The sequence below is a fragment of the Vipera ursinii genome, assembly GCF_947247035.1.
Source record: "Vipera ursinii genome assembly, chromosome: 7".
NCBI classification, from domain to species: Eukaryota; Metazoa; Chordata; class Lepidosauria; order Squamata; family Viperidae; genus Vipera; species Vipera ursinii.
Window position 1 is genome coordinate 10,315,864 of NC_139521.1, and position 18,296 is coordinate 10,334,159.

Sequence of the window (18,296 nt, forward strand, 5' to 3'; positions counted from 1 at the left end):
AATTTGTATCCATGAAGATCTCCCATAGTGAGCAAGAGCAAATGCTAGCAGATATTTACTGATAAAAGCATTACTCGCCAAACACATTCATAATAAACATTTACAAAGCTATTTCATGGGGAGGAAACACATGGAGATTTAACAAAATGAAAAAGAAACCTAAGCTACCCCACTAATATAAAAATAAACTCCTAAGCAAGCAGAGGTTGGAAACACAACACACAGGCCAGGAAGGGAACTATTGTGCTCCTTAAAGAGTGCAAACTGCCTATCTCCTTTCTCAGTTAGAGAGAACAGAGAAAAGAACAAAAGTTCATGAGATCGTGAAGCTGGAAGTGGCGGAATACTCCACCCATGTGTCCCGAGGACTAAGAATATCACAGAAGACATGTTGAGTCGAGGTCATGGGACCACAAAGCAGAGCAATTTCTCCAAATATATTGGAGAGACAATAGTCACAACGGATGCTGTTAATATCCCCAGGATCTGAGGGATCTAATCGCTGCACTATGAAGATGTAAGGAGGGAGAATTCCCCTTACATCCCCCCATTTTGCACCAGCAGTGAAGGGCAGGTGTGCTAAAATGGTCCATCAATGCTATTTGGATTCACAGATGATTCACTAAGTTGTAAACTGGATTCTTTCTGCTAGCAAAAATAGCTCTATGAGGCAGGCTCACTGCTCTGGCCCCATCTATTTCAAAAACCCTATCCCTTTTTCGGGGGTATGTGTGAAAAAACAACCGCGATTAAAAGATAAGATAAACTTTATTGTCATTTTTTTTAATTGGGGGCACAACGGCACACATCAAAAATGAAATTGAGTTGCCCGCTCTCAAAATGAAAGACATACATGAGACACACCTAAACATATTATATACAATGTACGTATAGACCCACACCCCTACATACTGTATACATAAAGGCTTGGGAGAAAGGCACATTAACTCAAGAAGTCTAGCTATCAGAACCTCAAAGTAAGCCGGTCTGCTGGGGGCCCTGATCACAGCACCAGTCTTCAATTAAAGAGCGAAGGGTTGGGTTTTGTGCAAAGCAGCAGCTCACCAGAACAGCCTGTGCTATCAAAGCAGGTTGCAATATCTTCATTGCCACTAGATGGCAGCATTTTAAGAGTTTTCTTATTCTCTTTACTGCCATCTACTGGCTGAGAGGAGGCTCCTAACAGCAATTTTCTGCTGTGCTCGTTTAATCTTGCCCTCAGATGTCTCTAGGAGTGTGGGTCGGCCCAGCAGTGAGCCACAAGCAGATCCATGTGGAGGGAGAGGAGTTTAACCGAAGGCTTGGCCAAGACTCCTGTGCCCATAGGTCGCAAGGGGGGCATCCCCACCTTTGCCTCTATACACATCACTGATTTTAACTTAACCATATCTGAGTGCAATCCTTTAAGCCTAATATTATAGCGAGGGCACCTGGACCAAGCATATGTCTAACAAGTGTTCACTTTGAGAGGGCAACTAAATTTCATTTTTGATGTGTGCCGTTGTGCCCACAGTAAAAAAAAATGACAATAAAGATTATCTTATAAAAGACAAACGCCAGGAACAAACATGCATAAAATTGCACATTGAGTGTGGCTCCTGATGGAAACGGACTCAGAGAATGAAGCATGTTCATTTATGTTCATCCAATTGTCATCATTTTAAAAATATTTCTTTTTTTTTTGGCAATATATTTCACCATCCTTGTTAGAGGCTGGAAGCAGCCAAAAGGACAGTTAAATCCTCAGATCCTTGGTTGAGAAAGTGGGAGGAGACAGAGAAAGAGAAGTCAAAGAAATTGATTTATAAAACTTAATAGGAGTCTATAAAAACTAAACAAACAGACATTAAACATCTATCAAACTAGCTCATGTGCGTATTTCCATGTTCATTCAGAAGCTTGCTGCATTCAAACAGGATAATAATCTAACACCTACTAATAAGTGTTTAGAGCAGGGGTTTCTCAACCTTGAGAAACTGGCTGGGAATTCTGTGGGTTGAAATCCACCCATCTTAAAGTGGCCAAGTTTGAGAAACTCTGGTCTAGCAGAAATTAGATTTTTTGGAGTAATGCCAAGATTGATTTTGGGCAGAGATCATAAAGTAGATGGCAGCGCCCTCTTGTGTCCACAAATATTTTGTGTTGCTGAATTCCTTTCTCACCATCTCTCTCCCTCTAAGTCCATACCATTTTAAAATCAGCTAAATCGCTATTCTCTTTCTGCTCCAGGAACTTTGGTTTATAGGATTGTTAACATGTTTGGTAGAGTTCTGAGTCAGGGCTCATTGGTATTTCTTTACAATGGACGTGGTTGTCCCCAGGGCTTTTTTTGTCATAGAACGCTCAGAACGGAGTTCCGGCACCTTTTTTGGATGGAACCTTGTAGGGTAGGCAAGGCAGGTTGTAAGACATGTGTGAGTTCCGGCACCTTTTTCTTTTACAAATAAAGCACTGGTTGTCCCCATTTGTTTGGGACCTTGTCCGCTGCCCAAAGTCATTCCTGGAAAGGGGAAGCTATATCAGTCTTTTAAATTAATCAATAAACCAGTCACTGTCTCTAAAGGAACCCAGGGTCTTTTATTTTGTCTTTGCTGAAAAATGTTACTTCCAGGAAACTCAGGTTGCTGATGTCAAACTCTCTCTCTTTCCTCCTCCTCCTCCTCCTCCTCCTCCTCCTCCTCCTCCTCCTCCTCCTCCTCCTCCTCCGTTCTTCCTTTTGTTCCATTCTCCCCATGCTGCAGCTTTGACTGCATTTTTGCAATTTTCCATCTCACAGTCACATGCTGGTGTCTCCCCTTAGAATGTTCTATATAAGAGAAGGATTAATTAGGCTACCTTTCTCTAGAAGAGGCAATTCATTTACGTTCCAGGTAAGATTTAATAACTCTATATCACTTATGTGTTGTGATCAAAACTTGGCTCACCTATTCTTTATTCTTTTCTCAAAGATCATCAGATCGGCTCAAATATCTTCGCGATGTGGTCAATGAATGTAAACAATTGGGCTTACTCTGAGCCACTTGTTTTTCTCTGACCATTCAGGCTCAATTCCAATTTATTCTGAAGGTTTGCTTAAAAGGTAAAGGTAAAGGTTCCCCCGCACATGCGTGCTAGTCGTTTCCGACTCTAGAGGCCAGTGCTCATCTCCGTTTCAAAGCCGAAGAGCCAGCGCTTGTCCGAGGACGTCTCCGTGGTCATGTGGCTGGCATGACTAGATGCCAAAGGCGCACGGAACGCTGTTACCTTCCCACCGTAGTGGTCCCTATTTTTCTACTTGCATTTTTACGTGCTTTCGAACTGCTAGGTTGGCAGAAGCTGGGACGGGTAACAGGCGCTCACTCTGTTACGCGGCACTCGGGATTCGACCCGCCAAACTGCCGACCTTCTGATCGACAAGCTCAGCATCCTAACCCACTGAGCCACCGCGTCCCAATGGTCTTGTAAGGTTTGCTTACAAGACCATTTTGGCAGTACATATGTTTGCAGGGGCATCTCACAGTTTGGTAGGGAAGGCATCTCACATGTGTGTGAAGGGGTAGCTTTTCCCAACACTTGCTTCGGCATATCTACCAGCTTGCCTTCCACTGAGGACCTCTACACTGCACGAGCAGGAAAGAGAGCTGTGAAAATATCTACAGATCCCTCACATCCTGGACATAAACTGTTTCAACTTCTTCCCTCAAGAGGACGCTGTAGGGCATTGCACAGCAGAATAACTAGACATAAGGACAGTTTCCCCCCCCCCCATGCCATCACTCTGCTAAACAACTAATTCCCACAACACTGTCAAACTACTTAGTAAAGCTTATTAATTATTCTCCTTATCTTTCCTATTACCTATCTTTATTGTCTTACAACTTTGCTGCTTGTATTTTATAATTTATAGGGGTTTTTTTTAGTATCCTAGTACGATTTGTTGTTTGCTTAGCTAGTTCTCTAGGACTATCACTAAGTGTTGTATCTTATGACCTATGATGAATGTATTTCACGATTTATGATGAATGTATTTTCTTGTTGTATATGATCATGATTATCACTATTACTTATATGTACACTGAGAGCTTCTGCAATGGAGACAAATTCTTTGTGTGTGCAACCACACTTGGTCAATAAAGAATTCTATTCTATTCTATTCTATTCTATTCTATTCTATTCTATTCTATTCTATTCTATTCTATTTTCCAATATCTATTCTATTCTATATTACAATATCTATTCTATTCTATTCTATTCTATTTTCCAATATCTATTCTATTCTATATTACAATATCTATTCTATTCTATTTTCCAATATCTATTCTATTCTATATTACAATATCTATTCTATTCTATTTTCCAATATCTATTCTATTCTATATTACAATATATATTCTATTCTATTTTCCAATATCTATTCTATTCTATATTCCAATATCTATTCTATTCTATTCTATATTCCAATATCTAATCTATTCTATTCTATTCTATTCTATTCTATTCTATTCTATATTCCAATATCTATTCTATTCTATATTCCAGTATCTATTCTATATTGACATATCCATTCTATTCTATTCTCTATTCTCCCCCTATCCCTAATACACTCCACAAGTGGTTCTAACCACCTGTCCTAACTACCTTGTCACGGAAGCTCTAAATATAAAATACAAGTATATCATTCCCGACTTGATTTCATGTAAAACAAGAATTCTAAGCTCAGAAACCCTTTTTAAAAAAATGGCCTATATAACTAAGAAACAAATTAGAGAATCCATGTGAAATGACATCATCAAATGACAACATCAAGGGCAGAAGAACAAAAATGGGTGTAAAACAACTGGAGCGAAAACAGCAGCGCCGCCCTCCCAAGGCTGAGGCTCATTCCGAGGACATAGAGCAGGGATAGGCAACCTCGGCTCTTTTATGACTCGTGGACTTCAAGTCCCAGAATTCCTGAGACAGCATGGCTCAGCTTGGAAACCTTTCGCTTTCCCCTCAGCATAGCTGACTCAGGAATTCTGGGAGTTGAAGTCCACAAGTCATAAAAGAGCCGACGTCGCCTACCCCTGACCTAAAGCCAAGAAAGTAGAGAGGCATCTTGAGATTGCCGTATAATGAATATTATTAATGACGCTTAATTAGCTCCAGTCACCAGCTGGAGGTAGATCTTAATTCGGAGGTCGCAAAAATTAACATGATATCCATCTTGCGGCCAAAGTTAAACACCAAAAAAAAAGGTGTCCTAGTGTTGAGACTTTTTGTGCGATGAATAAATCGAGGTTTTGTCCAACCCGTTCGCAGTGCCTGCCTCCGTGAGGCCGGGGTACATCTCCACAGGCCATCCTTCCCCTATAAATCATGAACTTGTCACAGGCTAAATAAATAAGCACTCTGAAAAATTGCCGCCTCTTTCATCTAGTCCTCTTTCTTTCTCTTAGTCTAGGGGCCGCGATCCCCCGGGTGACGCCACCTTGGTTAAAGGGGCAGGCGGCCGAGCGCGCATGCGCCTCTCCTTTTCCCGCTCTTTTTAACCGCCGCTTCGCCACGATGCAGCTAAATGGCGGCGATTGGGAACTGCGGGGAGTGGGAGGGGGTCGAGCGAAGGGCTCTCCCGTCCCATAAAATCTTTGAGGGACCGCGGGCTCCTCTGGTAGCCGTCGCCCGTTTGTAGCTTTCCCGGTCGATTAGGACAGGCGGCTGATCAACGACGGAGCTTCCTTCCTCCTGGAGGAAAGTGGGTAAAGCTGTGGAATGCCTGCCTGCCAATTCAGAGCATACGAGGGGAGAGGAAACCTCCGTCATTGAAGAGCTTAGAAGGCCATTGTGTCTGGGATGATGTAGGGCAGGGGTAGGCAACCTCGGCTCTTTTATGACTCGTGGACTTCAAGTCCCAGAATTCCGGAGCCAGCATGGCTCAGCTTGGAAACCTTTCCCTTTCCCCTCAGCATGGCTTGCTCAGGAATTCTGGGAGTTGAAGTCCACAAGTCATAAAAGAGCCAAGGGGTTGCCTGGCCTAGGCTGCTTTATGACTCGTGGACTTCAACTCCCAGAATTCCTAAGCCAGCCATGCTGAGGGGAGAGGTTTCCAAGCTGAGCCATGCTGGCTCAGGAATTCTGGGAGTTGAAGTCAACGAGTCATAAAAGAACCAAGGTTGCCTACCCATGGTGTAGGGTCCCCTGCTCGGGCAAGGGAGTGGACTACATCAGGGTTCCCCAACCCCCGGTCCGTGGACCAGTACTGGGCCGTGGCATGCCAGCAACCTGTCTCCACAAAGTCCCATCTACAGGACGCAGGCAGAACACAAAACCACACCCCCTCTAGTCCTCTCACTCCACGTAATCGGTCCCTGGTGGCAAAAACGTTGGGGGCCTCTGGACTAGATGACCTCCCAGGTCCCTTCCGTGCTTATTCTGAAATGGGCCAAGGTGTTTAAGGGAGGGGTGCAAGGCAGGTTCCCTGTGGCGACCTGACAGACTGAGTGAGCCCAGGCTGGCCTTTAGGGTCGACATTCCAGGTAAACAAGGGGGGGGGGGTTTGCTCCTCATTTGTATCCCATCGCTTCCCTGCCAGTCATCGTGGAAGTAAATAATAGAGCCAGCCTCTCTCTTTGTCAGGACATTGATTGTTTTAGCTGGGCTACTATTTAATTTTTTTTAATTTTTGTATTCTGGATTTTTACATATGCCCTGTTCACCGCCCTGAGTCCTTCGGGAGAAGGGCGGTATACAAATATAGTAAAATGAAATGAAATGAATGGAAAGGGTTGTTTTGGCAGCTCACCCACACCAAACTCAGGAGAGGAACTATGCAGCCCCGTCTCTCAACTTCCAATTTTGGAAAAGTAAAAGGTAAGAGAAGCAGCATTTTCTCCCAGAAACCCTGAATGTAACGAGGCTATATTTTTTGCGCATGCGCGTGCATGGACACACGCACGCGGCTCCCACTTTTTTTTATACGTGATGGAACCGGTTCCCAGTGGCTCTTTTCCTTTTTCAGGTTGCCGACCCCTGGGCATGTCAAACTGCCGGCCCACGGGCCGGATGCATCATACTGAAACCACGCCTACCCCATTGCCGGCAATGGGGAAAAGGTCTTGATACGTCATGCAACGTCACATGACGTTGCGAGTTTCACACGCCTGCTCTCAGTGAGTGTTTAAGGGAGGGGTGCAAAGGGGGGGGGTTCCCTGTGGCGAATTTGCGTGAAGCCACAACCTTCGCACAATATTTATTTTATTTTATTTATTTAGTTATATTTATATACCGCCCTATTCCCTGAGGACTCAGGGCGGTTTACAGGGAATTAAAAATCCAAAATACAAAAATTAAGAACCAAATTAAAAAATATTAAATTAACCCTGTAGTCAGTTAAAAAGAACCCCAAATTAAAAATTCCTCCTCAGTCTGGGCCCGAGAGCTTGAAGAGCCAGGTCTTCAGGCTCCGGTGGAATGATCGAAGGTCGGGGGCAGTTCTCAGCTCCACCGGCAGCTGGTTCCAGAGGGCAGGCGCTCCCACCGAGAAGGCCCTATCCCTGGGTGTCACCCGCCGGCAGTCTCTTACCGGCGGGACCCTGAGCAGACCCTCCCTGTGGGAGCGCACTGGGTGAAGGGCATTTGATGCCGGCAGCAGGTGTTCCCTCAGATATCCCGGACCCAGGCCATGTAGGGCTTTGTAGGTGATAACCAGCACCTTGAATTTCACCCGGAGGGCAACCGGAAGCCAATGCAGCTCACGGAGTAGAGGTGTTACATGGGAGTATCGGGAAACCCCCATTACAACTCGCGCGGCCGCATTCTGCACCAGTTGAAGCCTCCGAGTGGTCTTCAAGGGCAGCCCCATGTAGAGAGCATTACAGTAGTCCAAACGGGAGGTCACAAGCGCATGAGTAACTGTGCGTAGGGCGTCTCGGTCCAGATAGGGACGCAACTGGCGCACCAGGCGAACCTGGGCAAAAGCCCCCCTGGTCACGGCTCCTATATGGTCTTCGAAATTGAGCCGTGAATCCAGGAGGACGCCCAAGTTGCGAGCCCTATCGACGGGGGGTAACACCTCACCCCCCATCATTAAGGATGGAATAACTTGGTTAACCCGAGATGCCGATATGCACAGCCACTCAGTCTTGGCGGGATTGAGACGAAGCCTGTTTCTCCCCATCCAGACCTGAACCGCCTCCAGGCACCGGGACATCACAGAGAGGGCATCACTGGGTTGGTTCGGGGTGGAAAGAAAAAGTTGGGTATCATCAGCGTACTGATGATACCCCACCCCAAAACCACGAATGATCTCGCCCAGCGGCTTCATATAGATGTTGAACAGGAGAGGCGAGAGAACCGACCCCTGAGGGACTCCACAAATGAGAGACCTCGGGGCGGATCTCTGCCCTCCTGTCAACACCGACTGCGAGCGGCCCTGGAGGTAGGAGGAGAACCACCGTAAAACGGTGCCTCCCACTCCCAGCCCCCTGAGACGCCGCAGTAAGATACCATGGTCGATGGTATCGAACGCCACTGAGAGATCTAATAGGACCAGGACAGAGGAGCAACCCCTGTCCCTAGCCCTCCAGAGATCATTCACCAGCGCGACCAATGCCGTCTCCGTGCTGTGTCCGGGCCTGAAGCCCGATTGGTACGGGTCCAGATAATCAGTTTCCTCCAGGAACAGAGGGAGCTGATGCGCCACCACACTCTCAACAACCTTCGCCAGAAAGAGGTTGGAGACTGGACGGTAGTTGTTTAAAACAGCAGGGTCCAAAGCAGGCTTCTTGAGAAGGGGTCTCACCACCGCCTCCTTCAAGGCGGCAGGAAAGACACCCTCCTTCAAGGAAGCAGTTATTACTGCATGGAACCAGCCTCGTGTTCCTTCCCGAGCCGCATAAGCTAGCCAGGAGGGGCACGGATCCAACAAACAGGTGGTGGTGCTCAGTCTCCCCATGATCCTGTCCACATCATCAGGGGAAACAGGGTCGAACTCAGTCCAGATAACGTGCTCAAGACCGCCTGATTCCTCCACATTAGACTCTGCCCAGTCAGAGTCCAAGCCGGTCCGGATCCGAGCGATTTTGTCCGCCAGATGATGACTAAACTCCTCGGCTCGTCCCTGCAAGGGATCCTCTCTCACCTCCTGATTAAGGAGGGAGCGAGTCACCCTAAACAGGGCGGCCGGGCGATTATCTGCGGACGCGACAAGGGCGGCAAAGTAGTTAGACTTCGCCGTCCTTATCGCCGCAAGATAAGACCTTATAAAGGTTCTTAACTGCAATCGGTCGGATTCGGATCGGCTGGATCTCCAACCGCTCTCTAGACCTCGTCTCCGCCGCTTCATCTCCCAGAGCTCCACAGAGAACCATGGGGCCCAATGGGATCTGCGTCGGGTCAGAGGTCGCATGGGTACAACGCAGTCGAGTGCCCTGGTGGCTGCCGTTTCCCAGGCCTCCACCAGGGCATCGACTGGGCTGTGGGTAAGGGTGATAGGTATAGGCCCAAGCACCCTCTGGAACCGATCTGGGTCCATTAGGCGCCTGGGGCGGAACCACCTGGTCGGCTCCGCCGCCCAGCGGCGGGGGATGGCATGACGGAAAACTAGCCTCAGGAGGTAATGGTCTGACCATGACAGAGGGGTGATGGACGGAGAACCCCCTCCCAGATCATCCAACCACTGTCCAGACAGAAACACCAGGTCAAGAGTGTGACCCCCCTCATGAGTCGGGCCCTCAATAACCTGGGTCAGGCCCATGGCTGTCATGGAGGCCATGAACTCCCGAGCTAACTCCGACGACGCTCCCAGTGATGGCAGGTTGAAGTCACCCAGGACTACGAGCCTGGGGAACTCCACCGCCAACCCTGAGAGGGTGTCGAGCAGCTCGGGCAGGGCTGTTGCCACACAGCTGGGCGCCAGGTAAGCAACAAGCCCAACTGAACCCGAGGACCACACCTCAAGAGGAGGGTCTCACTCCCGGCCATCTGGACAATGGTGGCCTCCCGGGGACACAATGTGTCCCGAATAACCACTGCCACCCCACCACCCCTGCCCTGAGCCCGTGGCTGGTGCAGCACCCGGAAACCCGGCGGGCATAACTCGGTGAGAGGCACCCCTCCCTCCGAGCCCAGCCAAGTTTCCGTGATGCACGCTAGATCCAATATGAAAAGCTTTGGGTTTGGCGACCTGACAGACTGAGTGAGCCCAGGCTGACCTTTAGGGTCGACATTCCAGGGAAAGAAGAGGGGGGGTTGCTCCTCGTTTGTATCCCATCGCTTCCCTGCCAGTCACGGTGGAAGTGAATCATAGAGCCAGCCTCTCTCTTTCTCAGGACATCGAATGGAAAGGGCTGTTTTGGCAGCTCACCCACACCAAACTCAGGAGAGGAACTATGCAGCCCCGTCCCTCAACCTCCAATTTTGGAAAAGCAAAAGGTAAGAGAAGCAGCATCTTCTCCCAGAAACCCTGAATATAGCGAGGCTATATTTCTCAGGACTGAATGGAATGGGCGCTTGCCTAGCCAAAGCATTTTGATTTAATTCATTTTCTATCTCATCCTCTCGCTTTGATAGCGGCGAGCAGGGGACAAAAACAGAAAAAAGGTATGTTGTTATTTGCAGGAGAAACTCCTTTGGAGCCCTTCTTCATTAGCAACGTGGTCAAAAGAGCAAATCTTTTTAAGATTTGACGAAGGCATCTTTCTCAAGTCTCTTATTAATATTTGCCAATGCCTTCCCAGGTCGTACTGGTTTTAAGAAGAGCATTTCTCCTGCAAATTCCAACATAGTCACACTCTGAAGATGCCAGCTTCCAGGTCATCTACTCCATATGGAGAATACTATATTTTTCCATCTATAAGACCCACTCTTGTATAAGATGCCCCCCACTTTTCTAAACAAAAATTCAGAAATCAACATTTTAAATATTAAACAAACCGCATCTTTAGTTTTGCGCATATTTTCTATTTTATAGGTAATCAAAAAAGCAGTGAAAATAGACCAAATCTTTAGTGGCAGTAAAACAAGGGGCCATGCACAGCATTTGCTATCACAACAGGCCACATCATTAGTGGCAATCAGAACAAGTGGCCATGCACAGGGCCATCCACAGCATTGGTACAACGCCCAGCAGGGGTGGTGTGCTCTTTACTCAGCCTCTGTTGAGACACTGCTTTGTTCTTCCTCACTTTCAAACATATCACTTTCTTCAACTTCTGCTGCATCGCTTTCTACCGAGTCATTGTCTCTATATAGATGAGATCACCCTCAGTTCCGTCCAGGGCATTGCTGATTCCACAATTCTCGAAGGACTTCACAATAAGCTCTTTCTTGACACCATACCGTGAGTTTAGAACCCAATCCCAAACCTCAGTAATGGTTGTTTTTTTCACTCTGCCTGTCTGTGTCAAGTTATCACCTGCTTTTTCAACCCATCTACTCCATTCTCCTCTCATCAGGGCTTTAAATGGCTTGTTAATTGAAACATCCGGTGGCTGTAGCTGACCTGTTAAGTCCACCAGGAATAACTGCTAGCTGTGTTCACAAATCCAATGCAATCCTTTTTATCTTTTCGTTTAAAGGTGCTCGGAAATGATCATAAATAAGTAGAGCTGGCTTCTTTAAAAAGAGGCCTCCAGGTCTTCTGGACCAAACCTTTGCAAACCAAATGGCCATAATGTCTTCGTTCATCCATCCCTTCTCGTGCGCTCGAACAATAATGCCAGGTGGTACCGTTTCTTTAGGATAAGTTTTCCTCTTAAAGATAAGCATTGGAGGCAGTTTAGTACCATCTACACAGCATGAAAGGACAGCGGTATCGTGTGTCTGTTCGTGGCCACTTGTTTTGATTGCCCCTGTTTTGATTCCTTTCGTATCAAGAGTTCCGTTGGAAGGCACATCAAAATTGAGAGGCACCTCATCCATGTTTCCAGTCTTGACTTTCTTCGTAATGATATTTTTTTCCGAAGTTGTATAACATAGGAGTGAAACTGTTGGATTTTTTTTCCTCATAAACTGGTGGCATTTTCTGTGCTAACTTTGTTTTGTGCTCTCGTGGCCAACAGTTCTCCATGAAATTAAAGCACCATTTTGCCTTTCCTGTAAATCCAACAATCTTCATTTCGCTTGCAAACATTCTTGCCTGACATTGAATAAGCTTGGTTGACACACAGAAGCCACTCTGGCACTGCTCCACGATCCAAGTCTTAAGCCTCCGTTCCAAGTCTAGCCATTTTGCTGGTTTTCCTCTCAAGGCCTTCTTCTGTTTTGGCATCTTAAGGAGTTGTTCTTCCTGTTTCCTCCACTGTCTGATCATTCACCCAGTGGGAGTTGGCCCAAACTGTTTCTCTGCAGCTCTCTTTCCATGCTCTTTTGCATAACCGATTACATTCAGTTTAAATTTAGCAGAGTAAGATCTTTGCTTACTGGTGCTTCTCACCACCATCACACAAGGGAGGCGACTTCCTCCAATCAGACGGCGCTCTGCGGGCTTAGTTCCTCCCACCCCCTCGGCCGTCAATCACTGTACTGAGGCGGCTTACCGGGGCCTCTTCCAGCTTCAGCCCGAGCTGCGCCGGTAAAAAAACACGGGTCACAGAGGACGGCTTCAGTGGGACCGGCGGCATCTTTGGGGCAGCGCGATCCTCCAGCACCAGGCGGCATCTCGGGCCGGCCTTCTCCCCATCCAGGCGGCATCTCGGGCCAGCGATATCCTCCTGCACCAGGCAGCATGGCAGCGGCATGTAAAGAACGCACACGGGCATGCCCTGGGCTGCCCGTTATTTTTTCGTGTATAAGGCACTGCCCTTGTATGAGACACACCCGATTTTTGAACAGGGTGTTTGCAGGAAAAAATAGCGTCTTATACACGGAAGAATGCGGTAATCGAAATCCCAAGACGGCAGTGAGATGGACCGCTTCCCTCCCATGCCAAACGACCAAGAGGATGCCCTCGAAATATATTACATTGTATTATGTATCATATCGCATTGTATTCACATGACAGTACATTGCATTACACTACGCTAACTTACATTAATTTGATAAATACAGGACCTCAGGCTAGGATCCATCAAACTGTGTTTGTATCAGCATCCCACAGATAAATAGCACTGGATTGATCAGCATTAATTTGTAGCATATCTCCATCTTGATTCCAGTCCATAACAATGCAGTTTCTGTAGAGGACAAAAATGTCCAAATGCTCTTTCATAAACCTGTCTGTTTTATTTCCTGTCCTACTCGTATTTTATAACCTGTTGCCAAACTGCACGTGGATACTGGCCCAATAGATGGAGGAAACCTAACTGGGTGGATACCGTATTTTCAAAGCCTCTTAAGTCAGGCATGTCAAACTGCCGGCCCACGGGCCGGATGCATCATACTGATGCATCATACTGATGCCTACGCCATTGCCGGCAATGGGGAAAAAGTCATGATACGTCATGCAACGTTGCGAGTTTGACACGCCTGCTCTCAGTGAGTGTTTAAGGGAGGGGTGCAAGGGGGGGGGTTCCCTGTGGTGAGTTTGGGTGAAGCCACAACCTTCGCACAATATGAAAAGCTTTGGGTTTGGCGACCTGACAGACTGAGTGAACCCAGGCTGGCCTTTAGGGTCGATATTCCAGATAAACAAGGGGGGGGGTTGCTCCTCGTTTGTATCCCATCGCTTCCCTGCCAGTCACGGTGGAAGTGAATCATAGAGCCAGCCTCTCTCTTTCTCAGGACATCGAATGGAAAGGGCTGTTTTGGCAGCTCACCCACACCAAACTCAGGAGAGGAACTATGCAGCCCCGTCCCTCAACCTCCAATTTTGGAAAAGCAAAAGGTAAGAGAAGCAGCATCTTCTCCCAGAAACCCTGAATATAGCGAGGCTATATTTCTCAGGACTGAATGGAATGGGCGCTTGCCTAGCCAAAGCATTTTGATTTAATTCATTTTCTATCTCATCCTCTCGCTTTGATAGCGGCGAGCAGGGGACAAAAACAGAAAAAAGGTATGTTGTTATTTGCAGGAGAAACTCTTTTGGAGCCCTTCTTCATTAGCAACGTGGTCAAAAGAGCAAATCTTTTTAAGATTTGACGAAGGCATCTTTCTCAAGTCTCTTATTAATATTTGCCCATGCCTTCCCAGGTCGTACTGGTTTTAAGAAGAGCATTTCTCCTGCAAATTCCAACACAAGTCAACACTTTGGCCTAGTTTTTAATTCATTTAAATGAAACAACAGACCTCAGCACTGCATTGTGATCATTTAAAAGTCATTTTTTTAAAAATGGGATAAAACGTGAGAGATGAGGGCTCTGTCGCAGGGCTGGCACTTTGAGGCAACTAGCAGCCGGGCTGGTTCTGTGGGGTTGGAGGCCTTCTGGCTTCTTGCTGTTTGCAAATGTGTGATAACAAGCCTGTACCCACAGCTGTTCTGACCTCTGGCAGACAGTGGGGCAAAAGGGTGTGGTCCTATTGCCTCAGAGAAACCCCAGCTGCAGTGGTTCAGTTGGGTACCTGTATTACTAGGCACTCAACAGGAGTCCCATCTTTCGCTTTTTATTACCCATTTACTTATTTATTCATGCCTATTAATGGAAGTTTGGTTGAGTTTCAGATAAGCTTGGCACAAATATTTGGTACATGTAAATATGCCACTGTTGCCATTGATAATTGGGAATGCTCAGTGTGACAGCAATGTGACTTAAGGCTGGTCTCTCTTGAGAAGTCTTGTGAAAAAGCCTTGATTAACCAAAGTCAGATAGGGGTGAATCTTAGTATCTGGGCTCCTCTAGTGCTGACTGTAGACCAGAGGTCCCCAACCTCTTGGGTACCAGGGACCGGTTGTGTGGAGTGAGGCTTTTCCAGAAACCAAAGCAGGTGTGGTTTTCTGTGCTACCTGCATCTCGTGAAAGGGGCTTTGCTTGTTTGTGCGGCCCAGTTGCTGGCATGCCTTGCTGGTCCACGGCTTTGGAGGTTGGGGACCCCCGCTGTAGACTATGAAGTGCAACATCTCACTGAATATTCATTTTCTACTTTTACATTTGGACTACTTTCCTGAAAATCTAGGTGCAGTCAGCAATGAACAGGCTGAAAAGCTTTACTAGGACACTGGGCCATGGAAAAACTGTACCAGGGCAACTGGAAACCATCAATGCTGGCTGCCTATTGTTGGACACCAGTAAGATGTGTAGGCTACAGAATGCAATCAAGAATCCGCAACAAAACACTTTGTCCTGTTGAACTAATGCAGCGTGACATTCTGCGATTAAATACGTTACAGTCAATAAAAGTTAATTTCATATTTTTCAAGATTGCTCTGTGAACAGTCATTCTTAAATTATGCTTGTGTTCAATTTGAGGGGTTATCATAATCAAAAGTTTTTCAGGAAGCGAAACTTTGATGAAGCAATGAGGCCACTAGTAGCACTGATTTTCTTCCGTAAAGGTCAAAGAGGAGGAGGAGGACCGGGGGGGGGGGGGGGGGAGCTGATTTTAAAGGCTTGCCTGAATTTCCCAAGAGATTCACACTGAGACATCAGGCAAGAGCAACAGAGGGATCCTAAAGATCTGTCCAGCTCCTCCTCCTCCTCCTGCAGGAGAGGTTCCACTGCCACGCCCATAAAAGGAGGCCGGCCTGCACATTGGGGAAACTGAGCAACCTCTGAGCAGATGCAGGCCGGGCCCACCAGAACGCCTCAAGGCGGGATTCAGCCACGCAACTGAAAGACATGGGTCCCTCAGCTCAGGACAGCAAGGTTGACCTGGGCAGAGAGGTTTTAACGAGGAGTCAAAGACCTCTACTCCTACTGTTATTTTTATTCTCCCCTCCCTCTGGCTGCAAGTAGTTTCAAACGTTGCTTTTTTTTTTTTTTTTTAGATTACAACAGCAATTTACTCAAGGCCCGGTAGATGACGAAGAAAGGAGCACACATCCAAACCTAACAAGCCTGTGGAGAAATACAAGGCAATTGATTTGCGTTGCTGCAAAAGCTGTGCAGGCAATTAGTGCCGTGTATTTGAAAACCGAGCAGAAATCTTATTTCCTTTCTATTATATCTGTGTGCCTGCGTCATTGAAAGTACACCAACTGAATAAAGATTATTCGCTGCTTTAAAAGCAAGGATAAAAGCTGTAACCGTCATACCCCTCTTGAATTAATGCTGTCATCTTATTGTCTTCTCTGGATCCTCTACATAACCAATTCTGGGGCAGTAGAGAACCACACACACACACACACACACACACACACACACCAGGCTTTGTTGTAGCTACAGAACCCATTTTAGACACTAAAAAAATATCCTGATTCCCTTACAACAGGAACAGAGCCTCGAGTGGCAATACTGATTCTCAACGTCCTAGACATTTCTTTCCACTTATTCAAGCCGTGGTTCACAGTTCAAAAGATTCCCAAAGTAGACTATTAGCTGGCCCTATATTGTATATATCTTTGGAGAAAGCAATTGCAATGTTAGTGGAAAAAGTTCGCTACACCTTGACAAAATAGGGAGAAATAGCCACAGGTAATCTTTTGTTATCACAGAAGATGCCTCCGAGATATCATGTAGCGGTAGTCCTCAAATTACAACCACAAATTTCTCTAAGACAGTTAAGTGAGCTTTGCCTCATTTTACGACCTTTCTTGCCACAGACGCTAACTGAACTACTGCGGTTGTTAAATTAGTAACACAGTTGTTAAGCGAATCTGGCCTCCCCATTTGACTTTGCTTGTCAGAAAGCCACAAAAATGACTCTGGGACACTACAACCGTCGTAAATATGAGTCAGTTGCTAAGCATCTGAATTCTGATCACATGGCTGTGAAGATGCTGCAATGGCCATAAGTGTGAAAAACAGCAATAATGGAACATTTTTCAGTGCCATTGTAACTTCAGTCACTAAATGAACTGTTGGAAGTCGAGGACTACTTGTATGGCATTCTTAATTATTGTCTGGGTCGTGAATTGCAATGCCGGTGCAGTTGCAACTTTTTCGTATTGCCTTTCAAGTACTGTCCTGTATTTGAACTGCCTATTGGAGATTTCAGTGGTCAAAATCAGATTAATTTATCAATATTATCATTATTATTACATTATTACACCCCCGTTTGTTATTAGCAATGTTTTTCTTCTCTTTTCTTTATGTTTTAGAACAGGGCTTTTCAACCTTTTCACCCACTGTACCACTTAGGATATGGCAACATCCGAGTATTACCAGTCGCCTAGCAAGGTGTCAAAAATTTGATGACCAAAAAAAAAAAGGAAAAAAGTGATGAAGTACAGGTAGTCCTCGACTTACAACAGTTCGCTTAGTGACTGTTCAAAGTTACAATGGCACTGAAAAAAGTGCCCCCCCCAAGCCACAGCCGAGTAAGACACCTGCCTGCCCGCCCGGCGGCGCTCTTCCTCCTGTCCAAGGTTTTCATTGTTGTGAGCATTTCTGTTGAGGATTGGCAGTGGGGGGTGGGGTGGGGTGGTGTTTGGTTTTTATTCTCCCCCCCCCCCCCATCTGCTGGGTGGTTGCAGCAGGTTTTGGTCACTTCACATGACCCTGGGACACTGTGACCGTCATAAATATGAATCAGTTGCCAAGCATCTGAATGTAAGTCACAAGACCCTGGAGATGCTGCAACATTCCAGCTGATCGGCGCTTCTTCTATGCTCAGCGGAACTGCCGGGATCAGCGCCGAGCTCCAGCTGGAGTCTGGTGCTGATCCTGGCGCTTCCGCTGAGCCCAGACAGCCCTGCAGCTCCAGCCATCTCTCAGGCTTCTGTGGTGCTGCCACCGGTTCAGCTCATTCCCCTCCCCCGCTATCACTTTTCTAGGATGGTCACGTACCACCTGCCAGGTGCCAATGTACCACAGGTGGTACCCGGACCACTGGTTGAAAAGCCTTGTTTTTTGAAAAATAATACTTCTGCAGAAGGCTTTTCGTGAAACATTAGAAATCGGTCGATTCTTGTCAATGAAAAGTGAAAGGGTGGGTGCAGAACTGCTAAAGAAACAAGGCAGAAATAACTACAAAAATATTTGAGCGTTACTCAGAAGCACCTCTGGCACCAAAGGATTTACACATTCTTTGAACCTGCCCTGTTGCTTAGCATACTGCAACCTATAAAATTGACAGTTCATCAAACGTCTTCAGCTTCTTCCAACGCTTTCATTGTTCCGGTGTCCTCAAGACATTGCTTTTTTTGTCGGCACCGACGAAATCAACGAATCAAAAATGTGTGCAGGTAGATTTCTCTTTCAATCCATTCAATAAAGTGAGACACGTTACTATAAACTCCAGGACCCATAACTTTGGAAAAACAGACCGAACCCCAAGAAGTCAAACCAAATAACGTCCAGCGTCCA

General features: G+C 46.6%; 1 protein-coding gene across 1 annotated transcript in view; it reads right to left on the reverse strand.

Annotated features, from left to right (window-relative positions):
* Positions 1-313: 313 nt before the first annotated feature.
* CORIN (corin, serine peptidase) overlaps positions 314-18,296 on the reverse strand; it is a gene marked incomplete at both ends in the record, with an annotated part of 107,446 nt that continues 89,463 nt past the window's right edge. Inside the window, 3 exons of the mRNA XM_083368064.1 lie at positions 314-507; positions 1,066-1,228; positions 12,495-12,668. Coding sequence (XP_083224190.1) covers positions 314-507; positions 1,066-1,228; positions 12,495-12,668 — 531 coding nt within the window. The remainder of the gene's footprint in view (positions 508-1,065; positions 1,229-12,494; positions 12,669-18,296) is intronic.